Below are 15,331 nucleotides of genomic sequence, written 5' to 3' on the forward strand. Positions count from 1 at the left end.
ATCGCCATAACATCATATTCCCATGTGGCTAATTGTACCTGTAGCTCACCAACCTTATTTACCACGCTTCATGCCTTTACACACATGCACTGTAAACCTGTTTTAGAGCTTCTTGTAATCTCTCTCAGTTCGATCCCACCTACAACCATGTTATTCCTCACTCTAGTATTATCTGTCTCTTCCAAGTCTTTGTGCACCTACTTTCTCCGTTCTAATGCTACATCCTGGTGCCCATCCCCCTGCCAAATTAGTGTAAACCCTCCCCAACAGCACTGGTAACCTCCCGCCCTCTCTCTTCCACCCGCCCCCACCCCACCTGAGGATATTGGTCCCAGCTCTGTTAAGGTGCAACCCGTCCAGCCTGTACAGGTCCCACCTCCCCCCAGAACCGGCCCCAATGCCCCAGGAATGTGAAGCCCTCCCTCCTGCACCATCTCTCCAGCCATGCATGCACCTGCTCTATCCTTCCCACAGTCACTAGCTCGTGGCACCAGGAGCAATCCGGAGGTCCCGCTTATTAATCTCTTTCCTAGCTCAAGGAGTATATCTCGCTTAAAACCCCCAAAACACAGCAGTGTTAGGAAATACCATACTGAGGTTTCAAGACTCAAAAGGAGTGCCAATAAATCCAACCATTTGACATAAACACAAAGTATAAGTGGGGACACGATCTCAAGCAGAAGAGTGAGCAGAATTCCGTTTGAACTATTCGACATTGAGGGTGGGGAATGTGTGGAGCCGTTTGTTCAGCGAGTGTCAGCAACGTTAAAGGGATCTAGATAGAGTTTGTGTCATAGGAACAGAGGAATTGCTGGGCGAAAAAAGACGCAGGTCCATCTAGTTTGCCTTCTACCATCCTGGCAGTCCCATGATATGACGATAATGGAGTTGTTGACCAATCGGAGCGATCAATCTCTATCAATGAGTCTACAAAAGACCCAGACAGGTGGTGAGGAAAACCCCCAGTGGTGGGCGACTTTGGGAACCACAGGCCCAAAGTCTCCTGTTCCTCCCGAGCATGCGACGCTCACCACACGTCACATCTCACATTATTCACATACCATGTCCCAAACTGTTATTGATGAGACTAGTGAAGAAGGCATGCAAGATACAGAGGATAAATGAGATTGGGAACTTTGGACTGCAATGCTCCCTTGCAGCCCAATATATTGCTATGGTCCAATACATCCCGAGCTCCTTTTTATAGGAGGCCTTCTTCATGTCGCCCCCTCTATTCGGGACACTAGGCTAAAACTCTTTCAACAACACACCTTCTGTGGTGCTCCCAAGAACTGCCTCACACAGTGAAGTGGCTGTCAGTGTATTTTCTAACTTTACAGAAGATGTTTGATACAGTGAAATAAATTACTCACAATCCACCGCCCAACCCACCGAGGGAATGCTGCTGGCTAACGTTTGATCTGATTAAGCTGGCCCGGCATCAGTGAGCGTTGCCAGGCTAACTCGAAACACTGCAGTCTTTGCTAGTGTTGAGCAACAACTCCATTCAGGGAAAAAGTGGGTTCTTTTCTCAGACCTTACCGGGAGGCTGCAGAAGTGATTCTGTCGACACATCCAGAGTTGGGTTCCTGAAGGTCAGGGTGGGCAGTGCGTTTCGGGCCCAAGTTATCGATCGATGAGCGGAGGCCTGTATTCATCAACATGCTTTCTCTGCTCAGTGCTCCACTTGCCAGGTTCATGCTGGATAACTGTAAAAAATATAAATGAGCAATCATGAAGGGCATTTGTGTTCTGAGCTGACACGCACACACCAACCTGTGCACACGCACACACCCACGCGTGCACACATGCACACCTGTGCACACACACACGCCCACCAGTGCACACGCCCACACATGCACACACACCCACGCATGCACACATGCACATCTGTGCACACACACACGCCCACCTGTGTACTCACGCACATTTTGATACAATATTAAAATACTGCACACAATAAAAAAAATAAGGAGAATGAGACAAAATGGATATATCCATGAGAGAAAATGGATATAATATTAAACAGAAAAGATCTAGGACAGAGAGCAGGAGAAGCTTTTTTTTTACACAGAGGGTTGTTAGGCTGTGGAATTCAGTACGGGAGTTAGTGACTGAAGCAAAAACCGTGGGAGCGGTTCTTAGATTGGAGAGTAATGTGCCCCGGGATTGAAACCCTTTGTGGTGTGCATGTATGGATCAAGGTAGTCAGTTCCTCCCACAGCCTTGAAGTTTCTCTTGCCCAACGAAAACAAGCCCAAGCTCATTAACTTGGGGGTCCATGTTCAGAGATTGTTAAAATGTCATAGATAGGTACTGAAAATAATTACAAAGGCTAATGGAATGCTGGCCTTTATATCGAGAGGACTAGAACAGCAGTTATACTGCAGCTATACCCTGGTTAGACCACACCTGGAGTACTGTGTTCAGTTCTGGGCTCCACACCATAGGAAGGATATATTGGCACTGGATGGAGTGCTGTGTAGATTTACCCGCGTGATACCCATACTCCATAGGTTATATTACGAGGAGAGATTAGACAAACTAGGGTTGTATTCCTTGGAATTTAGAAGGTTAAGGGGTGATTTGACCGAAGTTTTCCAGACATTAAGGGGAACTGATAAGGTAGACAGAGTAACTATTCCCGCTGGTTGGGAAGTCTAGGACTAGGGGGCAGAGTGTAAAAATTAGAGCCAGACCTTTCAGGAGTGAAATTAGGAAACACTTCTACACACAGGGTGGGAGAAGTTTGGAACTCTCTTCCACAAACAGCAGTTGATGCTGGGTCAATTGTTAATTTTATATCTGAGATGGATAGACTTTTGTTAACGATAGGAGTTAAAGCATATGGAGCAAAGGAGGGTATATGGACTTAGGTCACGGATCAGCCATGCTAAGAACATAAGAATTAAGAGCAGGAGTAGGCCATCCGGCCCCTCTCACCTGCTCCACCATTCAATAAGATCTTTAATGGCTGATCTTCAACCTCAACTCCACTTCCCCACCCGATCCTCAGATTCCTTAATTCCCCGAGAACCCAAAAATCTATCTCTCTCAGCCTTGAATATACTCAAGAGACTCACAGTCCTTTGGGCAGAGAACTCCCTCTGAGTGAAGAAATTCCTCCTCATCTCAGTCTTAAATGGTTGAGCCCTTATCCTGGGACTGTCGCCCCTAGTTCCCCCAGCCCGGGGGAAACAACCTCACCTTATCAATCCCCTTCAGAATCTTGGATGTTTCAATGAGATCATCTCTCATTTTTCTAAACTCCAGAGAGTATAGGCCCATTCTACTCAATCTCTCCTCATAGGACAGCCCTCTCATCCCAGGGATCAATCTTGTGAACCTTCGTTCACTCTCAGTAAGGCAAGTATATCCTTCCTCAGATAAGGTCAAAACTGCACAGTACTCCAGGTGTGGTCTCACCAAAATCTTGTACAATTTTAGCAAGACATCCTTACAATAAGGCCAACAGGTCCCTTCCCTTCCTAATTCCTTGCTGTACCTGCACGCTAACTCTCTAGGTTACCTAAATCTCTCTGAACTCCAACACTGATTAGGTTCTTATCATTTAAAAAAATTCTGTTTTCCTATTCTTCCTACAAAGTGAATGACCTCACATTTCCCCACGTTATACTCCATCTGACACCTTATTGCCCACTCACTTAGCCTGTCTATAGCCCTATGCAGGCTCTTTGTGTCCTCCTCACAGCTTATTTTCCACCTGACTTAGTATTGTCAGAAAAATTGGATAATTTGCACAGTCCCTTCATCTAAGTCACTAATATAGATTGTAAATAGCTGAGGCCCCAGCACTGATCCTTGCAGCACCCCACTAGTTACAGCCTGCCAACCTGAAAATGACCCGATTATCCTTACTCTCTTACAAAGGGTCGCCGACCTGAAACGTTAACTCCGTTTCTCTCTCCACAGATGCTGCCTGACCTGCTGAGTATTTCCAGCATTTTCTGTTTTTATTTTAGATTTCCAGCATCAGCAGTATTTTGCTTTTGTAACCCGACTCTGTTTTCTAATCCATTAACCAATCCTCTATCGCCCAATGGGCCCTTATCCTGTGTAATGTGTAATGTTTTATGTGGCATCTTATCAAAAGGAGGGAGGGAGAAAACAGGGAACTACAGGCCAGTTAGCCTGACATCAGTCATCAGGAAAATGCTGGAATCCATTATTAAGGAACTCGTAATAGGGCATTTAGAAAATCATAATATGATTAGGCAGAATCAACATGGTTTGATAGAATCCGAGAATGGTTACAGCACAGAAGGAAGCCATTCAACCTCTCGAACCCGTGTCCGCTCTCTGCAGGAGCCGCCCTTTCCCCATTGCCCAGCAATTTTTTCCCCTTCAGGTACTTATGCAACTCCCTTTTGAAAGCCACGATTGAGTTTGCCTCCACCACCCTCTCAGGCCGTGCTTTCCAGATCCTAACCTCTCGCTGCGTAAAGAAGTTTCTCCTCATGTCGCCTTTGGTTCTTCTGCCAATCGCCTTAAATCTGTGTCCTCTGGTTCTCGACCCTTCCACCAATGGGAACAGTTTCTCTCTCTCTACTCTGTCCAGGCCCCTCATGATTCTGAACACCACGATCAAATCTCCTCTCAACCTTCTCTGCTCTAAAGAGAACTGCCCCAGCTTCTACCGTCTATCCATGTAGATAAAGTTCCTCTTGTAAATCTTTTCTGCACCCTCGCTAAGGCCTTCACATCCTTCCTAAAGTGCGTGGCCCAGAATTGGACACAAAACTCTAGTTGAGGCCGAACCAGCATTTTATACGGGTTCATCATAACTTCCTTGCTTTTGTACCCTATGCCTCTATTTATGAAGCCCAGGATCCCGTACGCTTTTTTAAACCGCTTTCTCAACCTGTCCTGCTACCTTCAACAATTTGTGCACATATAGACCAAGGTCTCTCTGTTCATGCACCTCTTTTCCAATTGTACCCTTTTGTTTATATAGCCTCTCCTTCTTCCAAGCAAAATGTTGTTTTGCGCATTTTCTGCGACAAATTTCATCTGCCCATTCCACCTGTTATATAACTGGACTTGTATTTACTCTGTACAGCCACCAGAGGGCTCATCCCCTGGAGTCCCAAGGGATCCCATAATCCCTTGGGAGCACAGACCTCATAGGTTGGAGAGGCACTCTGGAGACCTGAAATAAAAGACTAAGGTCACAGGTTACTCTGAGCTCACAGTATCCAGTCAGACTCTTTCTCCATACATAACAACTGGCGACGAGATACAGATAGCGAACCCAAAGATGCAGAGAACAGTGGGCATCCTGGAGAAATTCTCGGAGGGAGATGATTGGGAAACTTTTGTGGAGCGACTCGACCAATACTTCGTGGCCAACGAGCTAGATGGGGAAGAGAAGGCTACCAAATGTAGAGCGATCCTCCTCACCATCTGTGGGGCACCTACATATGGCCTCATGAAGAATCTGCTCACTCCAGCGAAACCCACGGAGAAATTGTACGATGATTTGTGCACACTGGTCCGAGAGCATTTGAACCCGAAGGAAAGCGTTCTGATGGCGAGATACCGGTTCTACACCTACAAAAGATCTGAAGGTCAGGAAGTGGCGAGTTATATCGCCCACCTAAGACGCCTTGCAGGACATTGCAAATTTGAAGGACATTTGGAGCACATGCTCAGAGACTTTCTCGTACTTGGCATTGGCCATGAAACCATACTTCGCAAACTTTTGACTGTAGAGACCCCAACCTTGAGTAAGGCTATAGCGATAGCCCAGGCGTTCATTTCCACCAGTGACAATACTAAACAAATCTCTCAGCACACAAGTGCTGCTACAAATACTGTGAACAAAGTGATGTTGTTTTCGAATCGCAGCGTACAGGGCAGGTCACACATTCCTGCAGCTGCACATCCGCAAATGTCTCAGAGTCCACCATCAAGGGTGATGAATGCAAGGCCATTAACAGCTTGTTGGTGCTGCGGGGGTGATCATCGTTTCCATTCATGCCGATTCAAAGGGTACGTTTGCAAGGGCTATGGAACAATGGGACACTTCCAGTATATGTGCAGGCGAGCTGAAAACCCTGCTAAGCCCGCAAGCCACCATGTTGCAGAGGAGGACAGATCCATGGAGGATCACGACGAACCAGAGCCTCAGACCGAGGAGGCAGAGGTACATGGGGTGCACACATTCACCATGAATTGTCCCCCGATAATGCTGAATGTTGAACTAAATGGACTCCCGGTGTCAATGGAGCTGGACACGGGCGCAAGCCAGTCCATCGTGGGCAAAAAGATTTTCGAAAGGTTGTGGTGCAACAAGGCCTCAAGGCCAGTCTTAACTCCAGTTCGCACAAAATTAAGAACTTACACAAAAGAACTGATTCCCGTAATCAGCAGTGCTACCGTAAAGGTCTCCTACGATAGAGAGGTGCACAAACTACCACTCTGGGTGGTTCCTTCGCTGTTCGAACCAGGCATCGGGAAATTCGAAGAAGCAAAAGTGCAGATCCACCGAATTCTGGGGCGCGACCCATCCATCACAAGGCGAGAGCAGTACCGTACATGATGAGAAAAAGGGTAGAAATCGAGCTAGACCGGCTGCAAACAGAGGGCATCATCTCACCGATCGAGTTCAACAAGTGGGCCAGTCCGATCGTTCCTGTCCTCAAGGGAGACGGCAGAGTCAGAATCTGTGGTGATTACAAAGTAACTATCAATCGTTTCTCCCTGCAGGACCAAAACCCACTACCAAAGACCGATGACCTCTTTGCATCGCCGGCGGGAGGAAAGACGTTCACGAAGCTGGATCTGACTTCAGCCTACATGACACAGGAACTGGAGGAAACATCGAAGGCCCTCACCTGCATCAACACGCACAAAGTCTTTTTATTTAGAACAGATGCCCGTTTGGAATCCGATCGGCGGCAGCGATATTCCAGAGAAACATGGAAAGCTTACTGAAGTCAGTCCCACACACACCGTGGTCTTCCAGGACGACATCTTGGTCACAGGTCGGAACACAGTCGAGCATCTGCAGAACCTGGAGGAGGTTCTTAGTCGACTCAACCGCATGGATCTCAGGTTAAAACACTCAAAGTGTATTTTCCTGGTGCCTGAAGTGGAGTTCCTGGGAAGGAGGATTGCGGCGGACGGCATCAGGCCCACCAACGCAAAGACGGAGGCAATCAAGAACGCACCGAGGCCACAGAACGTGACGGAGCTGCGGTCGTTTCTGGGACACCTGAACTAATTTGATAACTTCTTACCGGGTCTCAGCACACTGTTAGAACCACGACATGTCTTACTACGAAAAGGGGGCGAATGGGTTTGGGGCAAAAGCCAAGAAAATGCCTTTGTAAAAGCGAGAAAATTGTTATGCTCAAACAAATTGCTTGTGTTGTATGATCCATGTAAGCGTTTGGTACTAGCATGTGATGCATCGTCATATGGCGTCGGGTGTGTATTGCAACAAGCTAATGATTTTGGGAAATTGCAACCAGTTGCTTATAAGAACATAAGAATTAGGAACAGGAGTAGGCCATCTAGCCCCTCGAGCCTGCCTCGCCATTCAATAAGATCATGGCTGATCTGGTCGTGGACTCAGCTCCACTTACCCGCCCTCTCCCCGTAACCCTTAATTCCCTTATTGGTTAAAAATCTATCTATCTTTGACTTGAAAACATTCAATGAGCTAGCCTCAACTGCTTCCTTGGGCAGAGAATTCCACAGATTCACAACCCTCTGGGAGAAGAAATGTTTTCTCAACTCGGTTTTAAATTGGCTCCTCCGTATTTTGAGGCTGTGCCCCCTAGTTCTAGTCTCCCCCACCAATGGAAACAACCTCTCTGCCTCTATCGTGTCTATCCCTTTCATGATTTTAAATGTTTCTATAAGATCACCCCTCATCCTTCTGAACTCCAACGAGTAAAGACCCAGTCTACTCAATCTATCATCATAAGGTAACCCCCTCATTTCTGGAATCAGCCTAGTGAATCGTCTCTGTACCCCTTCCAAAGCTAGTATATCCTTCCTTAAGTAAGGTGACCAAAACTGCATGCAGTACTCCAGGTGCGGCCTTACCAATACCTTATACAGTTGCAGCAAGACCTCCCTGCTTTTGTACTCCATCCCTTTCGCAATGAAGGCCAATATTCCAGGAGTCACACTTTCCGACATTGTATTCCATCTGCCAAACCTTAGCCCATTCGCTTAACCTATCCAAATCTCCTTGCAGTCTCTCTGAGTCCTCTACACAACCCGCTTTCCCACTAATCTTAGTGTCATCTGCAAATTTTGTTGCACTACACTCTATGTCCCCTCTTCCAGGTCATCTATGTATATTGTAAACAGTTGTGGTCCCAGCACTGATCCCTGTGGCACACCACTAACCACTGATTTCCAACCGGAAAAGGACCCATTTATCCCGACTCTCTGCTTTCTGTTCGCCAGCCAATTCTCTATCCATGCTAATACATTTCCTCTGACGCCACGTACCTTTATCTTCTGTAGTAACCTTTTGTGTGGCACCTTATCGAATGCCTTTTGGAAATCTAAATACACCACATCCATCGGTACACCTCTATCCACCATGCTCGTTATATCCTCAAAGAATTCCAGTAAGTTAGTTAAACATGATTTCCCCTTCATGAATCCATGCTGCGTCTGCTTGATTGCACTATTCCTATCCAGATGTCCCGCTATTTCTTCCTTAATGATACTTTCAAGCATTTTCCCCACTACAGATGTTAAACTAACCGGCCTATAGTTACCTGCCTTTTGCCTGCCCCCTTTTTTAAACAGAGGCGTTACATTAGCTGCTCTCCAATCCGCTAGTACCTCCCCAGAGTCCAGAGAATTTTGGTAGATTATAACGAATGCATCTGCTATAACTTCAGCCATCTCTTTTAATACCCTGGGATGCATTTCATCAGGACCAGGGGACTTGTCTACCTTCAGTCCCATTAGTCTGTCCAGCACTACTCCCCTAGTGATACTGATTGTCTCAAGGTCCTCCCTTCCCACATTCCTGTGGCCTGCAAATTTTGGCATTGTTTTTGTGTCTTCCACTGTGAAGACGGAAGCAAAATAATTGTTTAAGGTCTCAGCCATTTCCACATTTCCCATTATTAAATCTCCCTTCTCATCTTCTAAGGGACCAACATTTACTTTAGTCACTCTCTTCCGTTTTATATATCGGTAAAAGCTTTTACTATCTGTTTTTATGTTTTGCGCTAGTTTACTTTCGTAATCTATCTTTCCTTTCTTTATTGCTTTCTTAGTCATTCTTTGCTGTCGTTTAAAATTTTCCCAATCTTCTAGTTTCCCACTAACCTTGGCCACCTTATACGCATTGGTTTTTAATTTGATACTCTCCTTTATTTCCTTGGTTATCCACGGCTGGTTATCACTTCTCTTGCCGCCCTTCTTTTTCACTGGAATATATTTTTTTTGCGCACTATGAAAGAGCTCCTTAAAAGTCCTCCACTGTTCCTCAATTGTGCCACCGTTTAGTCCTTGTTTCCAGTCTACTTTAGCCAACTCTGCCCTCATCCCACTGTAGTCCCCTTTGTTTAAGCATAGTACCCTCGTTTCTGATACAACTTCCTCATCCTCAATCTGTATTACAAATTCAACCATACTGTGATCACTCATTCCGAGAGGATCTTTTACGAGGAGATCGTTTATTTTTCCTGTCTCATTACACAGGACCAGATCCAAGATAGCTTGCTCCCTTGTAGGTTCTGTAACATACTGTTCTAAGAAACAGTCCCGTATGCATTCTATAAATTCCTCCTCCAGGCTACCCCCTGCGATTTGATTTGACCAATCGATATGTAGGTTAAAATCCCCCATGACTACTGTCGTTCCTTTTTCACATGCCTCCATTATTCCCTTGATTATTGCCCGCCCCACCGTGAAGTTATTATTTGGGGGCCTATAAACTACGCCGACCAGTGACTTTTTCCCCTTACTATCTCTAATCTCCACCCACAATGATTCAACATTTTGTTCATTCGAGCCAATATCATCCCTCACAACTACCCTGATATCATCCTTTATTAACAGAGCTACTCCACCTCCTTTCCCTTCTTGCCTATCTTTCTGAATCATCAGATACCCCTGTATGTTTAATTCCCAGTCTTGGCCACCTTGCAACCATGTTTCTGTAATGGCCACCAAATCATACCCATTTGTAATGATTTGTGCCGTCAACTCATTTACTTTATTTCGAATGCTGCGTGCATTTAGGTAGAGTGTTTTCATCCTCGTTTTTAAACCATGATTTTTAGTTTTTACCCCTGCTGCAGCACTTTTATATTCAGTGGCCCTTTTTGTTTCTTGCCTTTGGTTTCTCTGCCCTCCATTTTTACTCATCTCTTTTCTGTTTTTTGTTTTTGTCTCCTTTTTGTTTCCCTCTGTCTCCCTGTATTGGTTCCCATCCCCCTGCCATATTAGTTTAACTCCTCACCAACAGCACTAGCAAACACTCCCCCTAGGACATTAGTTCCATTCCTGCCCAAATGCAGACCGTCCAGTTTGTACTGGTCCCACCTCCCCCAGAACCTGTTCCAATGCACCACGAATTTGAATCCCTCCCTGCTGCACCACTGCTTAAGCCACGTATTCATCTGTGCTATCCTGCGATTCCTAGTCTGACTAGCACGTGGCACTGGTAGCAATCCCGAGATTATTACTTTTGAGGTCCTACTTTTTAATTTAACTCCTAGCTCCTTAAATTCGTCTCGTAGGATCTCATCCCTTTTTTTACCTATGTCATTGGTACCAATGTGCACCACGACAACTGGCTGTTCTCCCTCCCTTTTTAGAATGTCCTGCACTCGCTCAGAGACATCCTTGACCCTTGCACCAGGGAGGCAACATACCATCCTGGAGTCTCGATTGCAGCCGCAGAAACGCCTATCTATTCCCCTTATGATTGAATCCCCGATCACTAGCGCTCTCCCACTCTTTTTCATGCCCTCCTGTACATCAGAGCCAGCCACGGTGCCATGAACTTGGCTGCTGCTGCTCTCCCCTGATGAGTCATCTCCCTCAACAGCACTCAAAGCAGTGTATCTGTTTTGCAGGGGGATGACCAGGTGGGACCCTTGCACTACTTTCTTTGTACTACTCTTCAATATGCATCCAGGAGTCTGTCTGAGGCTGAGAGAGCCTCCAGCATGATTGAGAAAGAAGCGTTAGCGTGTGTCTATGGGGTAAAGAAAATGCAGCAATACCTGTTTGGGCTAAAATTCGAATTGGAAACTGACCATAAGCCACTAATATCCCTGTTTTCCGCGAGTAAAGGGGTAAATACCAAAGCATCGGCCCACATCCAGAGATGGGCGCTCATGTTGTCCACATACAACTACGCCATCCTCCACAGGCCAGGCACAGAAAACTGCGCCGATGCTCTCAGTAGGCTGCCATTGCTCACCACGGGGGTGGAAATGGTGCAGCCCGCAGATCTAGTCATGGTAATGGAAGCATTTGAGAGTGAGCAATTACCCGTCACTGCCCGGCAAATCAAAACCTGGACAAGCCAGGACCCCTTATTATCCCTAGTCAAAAGCTGCGTGCTTCATGGGAGCTGGTCCAGTGTCCCTGTGGAAATGCAGGAAGAGATAAAGCCGTTCCAGCGGCGCAAAGATGAAATGTCTATACAGGCAGAGTGCCTTCTGTGGGGTAATCGTGTAATGGTTCCCAAGAAGGGCAGAGATACCTTCATCAATGACCTCCACAGTACCCACCCAGGCATCGGAATTATGAAAGCGATAGCCAGATCCCACGTGTGGTGGCCTGATATCGATACGGACTTAGAGTCCTGCATTCACAGATGGAATACATGCTCGCAGTTAAGCAATGTACCCAGGGAGGCACTGCTAAGTTTATGGTCTTGGCCCTCCAAACCATGGTCTAGGGTACACGTCGACTATGCAGGCCCGTTCTTGGGTAAAATGTTCCTTGTGGTTGTTCTCCAAGTGGATTGAATGTGAAATAATGTCGGCTAGCACGTCCACTGCCACTACTGAAAGCCTGCGGGCCATGTTTGCCACACACTGCTTACCTGATGTCCTGGTGAGTGACAACGGGCCATGTTTTACCAGTGCTGAGTTCAAAGAATTCATGACCTGTAACGGGATCAAACATGTCACATCTGCTCTGTTTAAACCAGCGTCCGATGGTCAGGCAGAGAGAGCAGTGCAAACCATCAAGCAAGGCTCGAAGAGGGTAACTGAAGGCTCACTGCAGACTCGCCTATCCCGAGTCCTGCTTAGCTACCACACGAGACCCCACTCGTTCACTGGGATCCCACCTGCTGAACTGCTCATGAAAAGAGCACTTAAGACAAGGCTCTCATTAGTTCACCCTGATCTACATGAACAGGTAGAGAGCAGGCGGCTTCAACAAAGTGCATACCATGATAGCGCAAATGTGTCACGTGAGATTGAAATCAATGATCCTGTATTTGTATTGAATTATGGACAAGGTCCCAAGTGGCTTCCCGGCACTGTCGTGGCCAAAGAGGAGAGCAGGGTGTTTCGGGTCAAACTTTCAAATGGACTCATTCACCAGAAACACTTGGACCAAATCAAACTCAGATTCACGGACAATCCTGAGCAACCCACCTTGGACCCTACCTTTTTTGATCCCCCAACATACACACCGGCACCAGGATTGACTATGAAGCAGAACCCCTCATCCACAGCAGCCCAGCAAGACCAGCTGCACAGCAGCCCAGCGAGGACCCAACAAATGATTCAACAACCCCAGCATTCACACCGAGACGATCAACCAGGGCAAGAAGGGCCCCAGATCAACTCACATTGTAAATAGTTGACTCTGACATGATTGACTGCGGGGGGAGGGTAGGGGATGGGGGGAGTGTTGTTATATATGTATACTTGTATTTGCTCTGTACAGCCACCAGAGGGCTCATCCCCTGGAGTCCCAAGGGTTCCAATAATCCCTTAGGAGCACAGGTATTTAAGGAGGCCTCACAGGTTGGAGAGGCACTCTGGAGACCTGAAATAAAAGACTAAGGTCACACATTAGTTTGAGCTCACAGTGTTCAGTCTGACTCTTTCTCCATACATAACACCACCAGTCTTCCTGAAGTCTATCACTCTCCTCCTCACTATACTTCCAAGTTTTGTGTCATCTGCAAATTTTGAAATTGTTGCCCTGTACACCCAAGTCCAAGTCATTAACATATATCAAGAAAAGCCGTGGTCCCAGTACCGACCCCTGGGGAACACCACTGTATACCTTCCTCCAGTCCCAGAAACAACCGTTCCCCACTACTCTCTGTTTCCTGTCACTGAGACAATCCCGTATCCATGCTGCCCCTGTCCCTTTTATTCCATGGGCAACCGCATTGCTCTCATCAGCCCTCTCTGCTACCTCATCAAAAAACTCAATCAAGTTGGTTAAACAGAATTTGCCTTTAACAAATCCGTGCTGGCTTTCCTTACTTAATCCACAACTGTCCAAGTGACTGTTAATTTTGTCCCTGATTATTGTTTCTAAAAGCTTCCCCATTACCGAGGTTAAACTGACCGGCCTGTAGTTGCTGGGTTTATCCTTACACACTTTTTTGAAGAAGGGTGTAACATTTGCAATTCTCCAGCCCTCTGGCACCACCCCCGTATCTAAGGAGGATTGGAAGATTATGGTCAGTACCTCCGCAATTTCCACCTTTACTTCCCTCAGCGTCCTGGGATGCATCCCATCCGGTCCTGGTGACTTATCTACTTTAAGTACAGCCAGCATTTCTAGTACCTCCTCTTCACCAATTTTTATCCCATCCAGTATCTCCACGACCTCCTCTATCACTATGTCTATGGCAGTATCTTCTCCCTTGGTGAAGACAGAGGCAAAGTGCTCATTTAGTACCTCAGCCATGCCCTCTGCCTCCATGTGTAGGTCTCCCTTATGGTCCCTAATCGGCCCCACCCTCCTCTTACTGCCTGTTTACTATTTATAGAAAACTTTTGAAGACTTTTGGATTCCCTTGTAAGTTAGCTGCCTGTCTATTCTCATACCCTCTCTTTGCCCCTCTTAGTTCCTTTTTCACTTCCCTTCTGAACTTTCTATATTCAGCCTGGTTCTCACTTGTATTCTCAACCTGACATCTGTCATACACCCCTTTTTCCGCTTCATCTTACTCTCTATCTCTTTCGTCACCGAGGGAGCTCTGAAAGGAAAATAGTGTTTTAACAAATTGATTAGAGTTTTGTGAAGATGTAACTAGCAGGGTAGATAAAGGGGAACCAGTGGATGTAGTATATTTAGATTTGCAAAAGGCATTTGATAACATAGAAACATAGAAAATAGGTGCAGGAGTAGGCCATTCGGCCCTTCGAGCCTGCACCACCATTCAATATGATCATGGCTGATCATTCACCTCAGTACCCCTTTCCTGCTTTCTCTCCATACCCCTTGATCCGTTTAGCTCTAAGGGCCATATCCAACTCCCTCTTGAATATATCTAATGAACTGGCATCAACAACTCTCTGCAGAAGAGAATTCCACAGGTTCACCACTCTCCGAGTGAAGAGGTTGCTCCTCATCTCGGTCCCATATGGCCTACCCGCTACTCTCAGAAAGTACTTTTTTGCTACTGATATCAATTACTTTAAGTTCCTCACTCTCATTGGCCCCTTGGTTCCCTACTATTTTTGGTAAGCTGTTTGTGTTTTCTACTGTGACCGATACAAAACATTTGTTTAAAGTCTATGTCATTTTTTTATTACCCATTATAATTTCTCCTCTGACGGACCAATGCTTACTTTTGCTACTCTCTTCCTTTTTACTTGCTTGTAGAAGTTCTTATAATCTGCTTTTATATTTCTTGCTAGTTTACTCTCATTCTATTTTCTCCCTTTTTATCAATCTTTTGGTCATCTTTTGCTGGTTTCTAAAGCTTTCCCAATCCTCAGGCTTACTACTATTCTTCGCAAACTTATAAGCTTCTTTTAATCTAATATTATCCTTAACTTCTTTAGTATTTTTTTAAATTTGTTTATAGAATATGGGCGTCGCTGGCAAGGCCGGCATTTATTGCCCATCCCTAATTGCCCCTTGAGAAGGTGGTGGTGAGCCGCCTTCTTGAACAGCTGCAGTCCGTGTGGTGAAGGTGCTCCCACAGTGCTGTTAGGGAGTTCCAGGATTGTGTCCCAGCGATGATGAAGGAACGGCCGACATATTTCCAAGTCAGGATGGTATGTAACTTGGAGGGGAATGTGGAGGTGATGGTGTTCCCATGCGCCTGCTGCCCTTGACCTTCTAGGTGGTAGAGGTCGCGGGTTTGGGAGGTGCTGTCGAAGAAGCC

General features: G+C 46.2%; 1 protein-coding gene across 9 annotated transcripts in view; it reads right to left on the bottom strand.

Moving 5' to 3' along the window:
- The window catches only part of ttll5 (tubulin tyrosine ligase-like family, member 5), a 595,921-nt gene that overhangs the window by 306,522 nt on the left and 274,068 nt on the right, over positions 1–15,331 (bottom strand). For all 9 annotated transcript variants that reach the window (XR_011593158.1, XM_070879712.1, XM_070879709.1 and 6 more), the window contains one exon: positions 1,543–1,709. Coding sequence is in view for 8 of the 9 variants with exons in the window: in XM_070879712.1 (XP_070735813.1) it covers positions 1,543–1,709 (167 nt within the window). In the remaining variant the exon portion in view is untranslated. The remainder of the gene's footprint in view (positions 1–1,542; positions 1,710–15,331) is intronic.

Source organism: Pristiophorus japonicus, chromosome 4 (assembly GCF_044704955.1).
Source record: "Pristiophorus japonicus isolate sPriJap1 chromosome 4, sPriJap1.hap1, whole genome shotgun sequence".
In the NCBI taxonomy this organism is placed as follows: Eukaryota; Metazoa; Chordata; class Chondrichthyes; family Pristiophoridae; genus Pristiophorus; species Pristiophorus japonicus.